We start from the raw sequence: 11,016 nt of genomic DNA, 5'->3' as shown, positions 1-11,016 counted from the left end.
GCTACAAATCACCACAACCGTGGGTGGCGTCACGGACAATAAACCATCTCCACACCCAACAACCCCCCTTTCACTGACGGGCGAGGAGCGCCGCTAGAGCCCCCGGGATCCGGCTCATCGCTCGAGCCACCGAGCAGCAGCAGGCCGCAGCAGCCGCGGCAGCCGGACCCGAGCAGCAGTAGGGAGAGCGCGGCGTCCCCTCCTCCGCCCGCGACACATGCACACTACAATAATTTGATCTGCCCTGACCAGGGCAGATCAAAGTGCACCTGCGCAGGACCTCAATGTTGTCCAGTGTGGATTATGTAGGATGTGTCATGCACATGGGCCTCAGAAGAAGGAGGACGACGATCACCGCAGAGAGGACGTGCTAGACCGGAGAGCAGCAACACCCATCGGACTGGACCGCCCCTTGGGTGAGTATTATAAAAGTGTTTTTTACAGTCTACACAGTGGCCTGGGCTCTTATACACAGCAATCTGTATATAAGAGTTTACTGGTGGTTGCCACAGCTTATAGTCGCCAAATCTGGTGACAGATTCCCTTTAAGGATTGCAGTTACACACCTGATCTCCATAAATGGGTCCACAACCTTGCTATGATTGTAGAGTAGATGGGCTAGAAAGATACCGTAATTTATAAATGTGTGACTTCAACCTTGTGTATGCACCATACGTCTAGTCAGCACAGGTTTGTTTTATTTGTGGGGTGGTGCTGCATCCCGTGCATTACTGTAATCTACACTATGTACTCTGTCTACACATAAAATAACACTACAAGTTTTTTAAAATGCATTATTTTTAAGTAGCCATTTGCTCGCCCTCTTTTTTACAGTTAGGCACATTCACATTCTAGTGGGTACAGTTGATGCTGAAGTTTAGCTTGTATTGGGCATTGTACAGATATTACTTATGTGTGACAGACTAGAATCAGTAGGTAGCCACATCAAACTGCAGCAAAACCAGTTTTTTTTCTTCAAAGTACTGTTCATATCATTGCATCTAGAGAAAACCACATCAAAATATTTTCTCATGGTATTATCAACTTATTTTATTGAAATTAAAGGATAGGATTTACCACATGGATGACGGGAAAAAGTAGTACTGGTTTGGAAAAATTACACTGACCCATAAAAAATTGTGTATTTTCTACAAACATCATAATGGAAAATGTTAGGCTCCAGGAGTTGTCCCCTGAAGACAATATTTTCCACGTACGCCCTATTTGAGCATATAGATATTATCTGCTGAGTGTAGTTACCCAGACATATTAGGTAGCTGTTGGCCGAATGATCGATTGGCCGACAACTATCTCTGTTGACTACTCCATGAGCAAAGAATACTATCACCTCCAAGCACTAGTGTGCGAAAAAGTAGCCACTTTTCTGACTTTTCTCCTCGTTGAGAGAAATAATTGGCCATTGAAATTCAACAGACCAGATTCTTCTCTCCCACAACATCATCTGTCACGAGAGAGAAAAAAAGAAAAAAGTCACCCAATCCTGCCACAATTGGTAAGTTGGGTCAACTTTTATTTAATATGTATAGGAGCCTATATGTATAAGTGTCTCCCCCATTAGAAGGTCTGGCCTCCAATATATTAATATGAATACTTAATTTTTCCTTCTGTAGGCCTCTTGGGCAGAGAGCTGCTGACTGGTAGTGGCTAGCACGTTCACTTACCTTGCCAATTATTAAGATACATTAATTTCCTACTTCAAAAGGAAATATATGGCTGTCATCAAGTTTCACCTCTGCTAAAATCTGTAATCACTGGTTGATGAAGAACCCAGACTTATCCCGATCAGCCTACTACTGAGGTAGCTCAATATTCAAAATGGGTTGTCATGCTGATAGAACCTATATAATGAAATATTCCCGATATTGTCCATAAGTGGTACTAGAACAATGTCTCACTTGGACCCACGTCCCATGGAATCAAAGAATTCAGATTCATTATATTTAAAGCTTTGTAAAGAATACCATGCAAATAGTAATTTAACAATGGAGCCATTAATAAAGGTTTACACATGGAAGAATTGACTTTATTTGTGGTTCAATACACTTAAGTTGTAAATATCACAATAACTATCCAGTGTGCAGTTTATTCTTTATTAAACATTTAGGTTTACATGTCTAGAAAAGTTTACTTATTCACTTGCATCTTTGTAATGCTCTATATCTTCCATTTACCGTAACTTTCTGCTTTGTCAAAGTTATAGCTCGTGTTATCACAATGTTATAAGTTGGAAGGATAAGCTAACCCGATAATACAGAAAGGGACTAATCTTTAGATGTATGTCAGGACTTATATAACAAGGGAGGCTGGCATTGCATGGGCCCTGGATGATGGCTACAGAAGAGTTGGTGCCAACAAGGCTTTTATCCTTGCCCATGGTATTTAGACACAAGGCAAAGGTAGCTAGATGGGAGAAGAAAAGACTTGACTTTCATATGAACACAAAATCAGGACTGGTAAAGGAGAATCATTTCAATATCAGGTATTTTTTTTTCAAGAACATGGTACATTCAGTGGTTTTACATTGGCACAGCCTCACAGATTTAGCTTCTGAAGCTTGACTGGCTGGAGACAAATCTCATGCTGCTGCCACCACCACCACCACCACCAGAAGAGATGCCAAAGCCTGAGCTGCCGCCAAAGCCTGAGCTGCTGCCAGCGCTGAATCCACTTGCTCCAAAGAAGCCTCCGGCACCACCTCCTGCTCCACCGCCAAATCCAAAGCCTGCACCACCTGCACCACCACCACCACCACCACCGGCTGCCAGACTTGTCTTTCCACTGACGACAGCTGCAAAAGAAAAGAATGGTATATATTAGTTAGCAAAATTCATAATAGTAATGTGTACATAAAAATATACTGTATGTTTTTTTGTAAACTGACAACATATTTCATGAAAAGGTACATGTTTTTCAGTTCTAATACATGATACAATCACTAGGAAGGAAGGTAATTTCATCATCTTAGAGATAAATCTGATAGTGATACTAATACACAAGACACAATTATTCCTAATAATTGAGTGACAGAAAGTGGGCAGAAAAAGCAGACATCACATCACATATCCAAATATACGTATGTTTTATGCTTTTCCATATGACTCCTCAAAGACACTCAGCAAAGCTGAAATAGATGACACAACATTTCTACTAAGCCTTGACTCATTCAGTTGTGTCCACCTAGTTATTGGGTTAATGAACATATATTTCTTCTAGCCAACATCTGCAGAACCTATTTGGGGCTGCATTTCCAATCCTTCAATTATGTTACTTACATTGAACAATGGAAAAAGATTGGTGTTGGTAATGACGTGACTGATCACTCAGCGTTTTTCAATATATCCTACAATATTGTAGATATATTGCATTTTTGTAACGTTTGCCTGGAACCACAGTCTCAGGATGGCTGTCACAGACAGGCTAGAGGCAAGCCGCTCACTGAGCAGGATCCCGATAACCCCGAAAACCTTTAACCCTTATACAGGGATCTGGAATTACTACAGGGCCCTGGAGATCCCTACCTGTGGAAGGCTGCAGTCCAGAAAAGAGTAGTTGTCAGGCAAGGTTAAACCAGGAGATACGGAAAAGGGACAAAATTGGCAGACAAGAGCGTAGTCAGGAAATCAGGCTAAGGTCAAAACCAGAGATGGCAGCGAGGTAGAAAAACGGCAGGCAGAAGAGTGGTCAGCGAGCAGACAGGAGTCAAAACACAGGTATCAATAGTCAGAACAGAGCGGGAACCAGACACAAGCAGGAATACAAAACTATATCTGTCAGTAGCCAGCAGACAGGAGGGGGAATTAGAAGGTTGTGGTGTCTTCCCATTGCCTGGCTGAAAGGTGGTAACTTCAGCTGGAAGACACATGCCACCACAGTCAGCTAGTTGTACTGCAGGTCCCACGGAAACACAGTTAAGTGGATGGGCGGAGCCTGCACCCACCAAAGCCACTGGCACTGACTCCTCCCCTATCAACAGCACTATCCACGGCGCTGCCTGGTGATCGAAGCAGAAGTCGCAGGAGTGGACGCCGATTGGGATGTGACAGTTTTGACAAACCCTAAAATTATCTAAAAATAATGTAACATAATATGATATACTTACAGATGCTGACATTGCTGTCTGTAGACAACCTACAAGTGTAAGAAAAAAAATATTTAAAAATCACTACTATGAACAAATTTATTTTTATTCATTCCCCTTAAAGTTGATTTTCAGACAATTTTCCTCTATCTCCATCAACAATCTATCTATCTATCTATCTATGTATATATATATATATATATATATATATATATATATATATATATATATATATATTACTTCTCTTTCTATAATCATTGCAGGAAATAGAAGTCCCTTTCCTTGTGATTTTGGGTTTAGGCAACGCAGCCCCTCTGTGCAAGGCAAACTACAGTGTAAAACATGAAGAAAGGAGAGAGCAGCAGTGTGAGCTTCCAATATCATGAGGCGTGGGTTTTAGAATAGCTCAGACTTCTAAAAGACAATTGAGCTAAGTTATAGGTGCCGACTATACCCTGAGGGTGTGCAAACAAGCAGCAAAACAAAACTAAAGGTAAAAATTGCCATATATGAAGGTATTTTACTTTTTCATTTCATATTCAGATTAATATATGGATATAAAATCCTAAAAAAATTCCACACTGAAAACTTTCAAAGTAAATACTGATTCCTCATGGAATAGACTGGATTAAATACTTAGATATAACCCAAGCTAATAACTATGCCTTGAATTGCTACCATTGTGGCGGCTAAGAATAAGCTGTGGAACATTTTGATTTTTACCTACAGTATAATACCATTATTGTAAGTTTTACCTTGTCTCCTCTCCTTCCAGCAGTTTCCTGTAGGTGGCAATTTCAACATCCAAGGCTAGTTTGACGTTCATCAGTTCCTGGTATTCACGGAGCTGACGGGCCATCTCTTGTTTAGCCTTCTGTAGAGCAGCCTCCAATTCTGCCAGTTTTGCATGGGCATCTTTCAGGACAACCTCGCCACGGTCTTCTGATTCGGCAATAGATGTCTGAAGTTTAGCGTTCTTTAAAAAAGAAGAATAAGAAAAATTGTTTTAGAGCAATTTGATCCAGATATTTTGTTACCTTGCTCTTTTGTGAAATTGTATCTCATTATTTAGCACTCGCATGTGCTGGGCATAATCTAGACCCACAGACAAGAGAACCTATACATGTTCAAGTCCATACATTCCATATTATTTTCAAGCTTACCTGTTTCTTCACATTTTCAATTTCAGCTCGAAGCCTCTGAAGTTTGCGGTTAATTTCAGAGATCTCATTCTTGCTGTTGCGCACAGCATCACCTTGTTGGCCAGCAGAGGCTTGCAATTCTTTAACCTGTTGTAAAAGATAGGGTACTGAAATACTGAACCTATATAATCTTATAATCATTGTATACAATCAATTTCATCCATTTAGCCTAATGTATTCCAAAATATGCGCTTACTGTTACGGTTGCTGAGAGCACTGGAGACTATGTCCAGATTTCTTGCTATTGCACATGTGCGAGCGCTGGAGACTAAGTCCAGATTTCTTGCTACTGCACATGTGCGAGCGCTGGAGACTAAGTCCAGATTTCTTGCTACTGCACATGTGCGAGCGCCAGAGACTAAGTCCTATCTTGGAGCCATTGCACATGTGCGGGTGACATCATCGCTGACACGAGGTCACATGTCTCTGACACCTTCTATGCCGATTGGTCGCTGGTCATGTGCTTGTGATGCCTTGCTCGGTGATAGGCCAGCATGATGTCACTCCTGTCGTTCTGGCAGCGGATTGGCTCTGGTGTCCTCCATCTTGGATGAGGCACAGAGTCTATATAAGACCCTGACACACGCCGCATGGCGCTCAGTCCTCTTGGTTCATGCATAAGAGTAGACGCTCTGTGCGCGTTCCTCTAGGCATTCCTCTGTCTATGCCAGGTGAGCGCTACCGGCAGGGTAGCGTTCTTATACCTTACAGCTTCGGCTGCTGTCCGTATCCTTACCTCTTAGGGGAGCGGACATAGGCATGTGCCTGAGGCACATGGTCTGGCTGGGCCTTGTGGTTCGACTCGTAGGTGGACGTTGCCGCTAGGGTAACGTTCCTTATACTGCGTCTGGCAGTTGTTCGTATCCTCGCACACTAGGGGAGCGAACAGAGGTAGGAGCTTTGTGCGGCTTACGCTGCTGTTTGTCTCTTTTGCACCACTAGAAGAGCGGACCTAGGCAGGTGCCATATCTAGTGGTTCGTGTCCTCGCACACTAGTGGAGCGAACGCAGGTAGGAGCTTTGTGCGGCTTATGCTGCTGTTCGTCTCTTTTGCACCACTAGAAGAGCGGACCTAGGTAGGTGCCATTTCGCACACATTGCCTTTGTCTCTGTGATTATTAACAGAGATCATTCCACACACCCTCCAAGTAAGGGAGGAATTGCTTTACTTACTTATTATATCCTTCTGTGAGTTAACAGAGGTATTGCACTCTGCCATAGTCTGCAGCAGAGTCTTTGCACGGTGGACCTTGACTGTCTGATACTCCTTTAAGTTATTATCAGACAGCCCCCCGTAACACTTACCTTGCCTTGGTACACAGACTCAGCTTCTGTTCTACTCTTTTTGGCGATATCTTCATACTGAGCCTTCACCTCAGCGATGATGCTGTCCAAATCCAATGCTCTGTTATTGTCCATAGAAAGGATGACTGAGGTGTCTGAAATTTGAGCTTGCAGTTGTGTCATTTCCTGTAGGGTTCAATAGAAATTTTAGTGGACCATTGGGAACATGTCCAAAGAATAGCAAAATGTCATAAAACTTAACGCATAAAACAAGCAAACAGATAAGAAAGTATCTTACTTGTTCGAATAGAGTTCTAAGGAAGTTGATTTCATCAGTCAGGGCATCAACCTTGGCATCTAATTCAACCTTGTTCATGTAGGCAGCATCCACATCCTACAAAACATGACCAAGAACAACATTCGGTGAACTAGGAAAGGTGGGGACTGATGTAAAATTAGTTGTACCATACTTTAAATAAATGATTCTAAGCTTCAAGCTAAAATTTATGACATTGCCTAAAGAAATCCACACCACAAATCCCCCCAAAAAAAGTTTAAAACCACAGTTTAAGAAGATCAGAGTCTAAAAGGTAAGAGGTTAAGAACGTTTGAAAATATATGCCCAGCCTTGAACCTCATAATTTCAAATACTTGAGGTCACAAATTTCTGAGAACACTTTGGGCAATTCAAAACAACATAAAAATTAAGTTGAGGTTAAAAATTATATTTTTTAAAAAATGTGACCTTGGAATTTCTCAGTCTAAAAATGTAGGTTTGTTTTTGAAAACGGACATTTAACATATAGCTTTCTTATAGTTTCTACTAGAGTTCAAGCTTATTCCAAAAACGTTCTTTCTAAAAGAAACAGCACCATTTTTGTATTAGGTCGTGATATTACGACTTAACCCCCTTCAGGCACTGCGATATTAAGCACAGTACCCATTATTGGTCCAATAGTAGGGCTCTTTCTGGAATAAAAGTGAATGTGTTTTCTAATTTTGGACCTTTCCATGTGTATTTAAAGCTATAGGCAACTGAGACAACATCTATCAAAACTAAGATTCATAGTACCTTGCCTTTGCAAACAATGAAAGTCACAGTATCATTTGCGTACATCTTACAATTTCACTTGTCATTAGATTATTTATTGATATATAAATATTAAAATATATATTATGGCCTCTTAAAATAGTTAATACATTTTGCCATTCATTTTATCCTCTACTTACTTTTTTGATCACAACAAACTCATTTTCTGCAGAAGTTCTCTTGTTAATTTCATCTTCATATCTGCAAATAAAAATATAGATGAAATCATTTGGTGATGGAAGATCATAAAGTAGAGAATCCATTCCTATTTTATATTCATTTTTCTTCATTTACTACAGATAATAAAGTGTCTTGGCATTGCCACATATTGGTGCCATACCCTAATTCTTCAGAACATAGTACAACAGAAATTAATAAGTGGTCACAGTTTTCAGTGCCACACTCTATTCTCTTTTTTGCTCCCTGTAACAGAAATTGATGAGCAGCAACAACAGTGCCACATCCTATTCTATTTTTTACTCCCTGTAACAGAAATTCATGAGCAGCAACAACAGTGCCACACCCTAGTCTCTTTCTTGCTCCCTGCAACAGAAATTGATGAGCAGCAACAACAGTGCCACACCCTAGTCTCTTTCTTGCTCCCTGCAACAGAAATTGATGAGCAGCAACAACAGTGCCACACCCTAGTCTCTTTCTTCCTCCCTGCAACAGAAATTGATGAGCAGCACCAACAGTGCCGCAGCCTATTCTATTTCTTTCTCCCTGCAACAGAAATTGATAAGCAGCAAGAACAGTACCACACCCTATTCCCTTTCTTGCTCCCTGCAACATAAATTGATCAGCAGCAACAACAGTGTCAGATCCTATTCTATTTCTCGCTCCCTGCAACAGAAATTGATGAGCAGCAACAACAGTGCCACACCCTAGTCTCTTTCTTGCTCCCTGCAACAGAAATTGATGAGCAGCAACAACAGTGCCACACCCTAGTCTCTTTCTTTCTCCCTGCAACAGAAATTGATAAGCAGCAAGAACAGTGCCACACCCTATTCCCTTTCTTGCTCCCTGCAACAGAAATTGATGAGCAGCAACAACAGTGCCACACCCTATTCTATTTCTTGCTCCCTGCAACAGAAATTGCTGAGCAGCAACAACACTGCCACATCCTATTCTATTTCTTTCTCCCTGCAACAGAAATGAATGAGCAGCAACAACAGTGCCACACCCTATTCTATTTCTTGCTCCCTGCAACAGAAATTGCTGAGCAGCAACAACACTGCCAAATCCTATTCTATTTCTTTCTCCCTGCAACAGAAATTCATGAACAGCAACAACAGTGCCACATCCTATTCTATTTCTTGCTCCCTGCAACAGAAATTGATGAGCAGCAACAACAGTGCCACACCCTATTCACACCTCAATATGTGGCAATATAAAAGTATAAACAGTCCTATAAGATTTCTACTTTGACTGAACCAATTTATTTTGCTCTCATAACTAGAAAATAATGCATACAACAAAAATATTTTCAATTCTTTATCATAATTTGCCATACTTACTTGTTTTTGAAATCATCCACCAAATCTTGCATATTTCTAAGTTCTCCATCCAATCTAAACTTATCATTTTGGAGGGCATCCAGTTGTCTCTTTAAGCTGTTTATGTATGCATCAAAAATAACTTCAGTGTTTCCCTTTCGGGGTCCTACTCCCTTGACTTGTCCTCCTTGTTCTTGCAGGAGGGTCCATTTTGTTTCAAGTACCTTGTTTTGTTGCTCAAGGAAACGTACCTAATGTCAAAATACAGACAATATTATTATATTTGACCTACTTACAAGTATATGACCTGCACCATTTTACATCAATGTGGTTGCATAATGATCAATTAACATAGAAACATAAAGGAAAGATCTATAGAAAACATATACATTTCATCATTTCTTTGGAGGTTCCAAAAAATCAAGAGTGGCAGCAACAGCAATATGAGCAATATAAGAGGTAAAGCAAACATGATATTCAACAGATTAGTATTCACACGAAAAGACCAAAAGTCTGAATGTTCAACAGTCTGGTTACATATTTACAGTTAAGCACACAAGCATGACTTCACATCACAACATTACCTTGTCAATGAATGAAGCAAATTTGTTGTTCAATGTTTTGATTTGTTCCCTTTCTTGAAGTCTGACTTGTTGTATGTTTGGGTCAATCTCCAAATTCAGTGGGGCAAGAAGACTTTGGTTGATTGTAACTTCTTGAATGCCAGCTTGGGCCCCTCCAGGGCCTCCGAAACCACCAAATCCTCCAGCTCCACCTCCAAAGCCACCACCAGCTCCAAAGCCACCACCAGCTCCAAAGCCACCACCAGCTCCATATCCACCACCGAAACCTCCAGCTCCAGCTCCAAATGCTTGGCCACCAGCAGTGCTTATAGAAATGGTCTTTCTTCCACCTATGTTGTATAGGCTTCTGCTACCAAAGCCGCCTGCACCACCAGCTCCACCAGCTCCCCCAGCTCCGCCAGCAGCTCCAAAACCTCCACCTCCACTGCCTCTGGACACAGAGAATGAGCTAAAACCGCCCTTCTTTTGGACTCCACCACCAAATTGCTTGAATTGACTCATTGTGGCTTGTAAGGAGGTGAAAGACCAATGTGAAAAAGGTAAAGAAGAGTGGATGAGACTGGACACCACTGTGTTCAAGATTTGAAAATTCCTCATATATATACCCTGTGTCCAGTGTACATCAGTGCAAGGAGATCAATTTACAAGACACATTTGCTTGACATGCCTTTTCATGAAAGTACTATTTCAGGAATGACATTGCTCCCAGGCTCTAATTTTGCAGAAGTAGCAGGTAAAAACGTATCAAGAGTAGCCTGAATACAGCTTTTTTTGATCAATTGTAACATGGAATGATGGATGTTCTTGCACATAATAATTATGTGCAGGGATGGTAGAATCAATTGACCAGATCTGAAATTTGCAGGAAATCAAAATGATTTAAATAGTGGAAAACCAATAGAAAAAAAAGCATATTTTTTTAATTTGCTATTTTTTTTTGTATCATGCGTAAAATAAGCACAACTCACTTGAGGAATATCTGGACTTGACAAGCTGGCATATCTGGCATTGTGCAAATGATAAGCTGTGCCAGGTAATAATATTTTATGGCTTCTCTTCAGCCTATATAATCTCTTCTTAGGTTATGCGTATCAGTAACATGGGCAGGTAAGAAGAACCATTTGTTTACTGTGTTACAGAAGAACGGCAGAATGGTGGACATAGGGGCAAAGGATGGGGGACATAGGGACTCAGGATAAGGAACATAGAGGCAAAGGATGGGGGACATAGGGACACAGGATAAAGCACATAGCAGCCCAGGA

The 11,016-nt window shown here is 41.0% G+C and overlaps 1 protein-coding gene across 1 annotated transcript; it reads right to left on the bottom strand.

Moving 5' to 3' along the window:
* Positions 1-2,131: 2,131 nt before the first annotated feature.
* Positions 2,132-10,255, bottom strand: LOC142290581 (keratin, type II cytoskeletal cochleal-like). Its single transcript, XM_075334542.1, has 9 exons — positions 9,755-10,255; positions 9,192-9,421; positions 7,815-7,875; positions 6,883-6,978; positions 6,606-6,770; positions 5,263-5,388; positions 4,855-5,075; positions 4,121-4,149; positions 2,132-2,809 (listed from the first exon to the last, which is right to left on the bottom strand). Exons 1-9 carry the CDS (start codon positions 10,253-10,255, stop codon positions 2,562-2,564), a joined length of 1,677 nt encoding a protein of 558 aa, XP_075190657.1. The 3' UTR covers positions 2,132-2,561.
* Positions 10,256-11,016: the final 761 nt, after the last annotated feature.

Source organism: Anomaloglossus baeobatrachus, chromosome 2 (assembly GCF_048569485.1).
Source record: "Anomaloglossus baeobatrachus isolate aAnoBae1 chromosome 2, aAnoBae1.hap1, whole genome shotgun sequence".
NCBI classification, from domain to species: Eukaryota; Metazoa; Chordata; class Amphibia; order Anura; family Aromobatidae; genus Anomaloglossus; species Anomaloglossus baeobatrachus.
The sequence above is the reverse complement of the archived record's forward strand: the minus strand, read 5'-3'. Positions and strand labels throughout refer to the sequence as shown.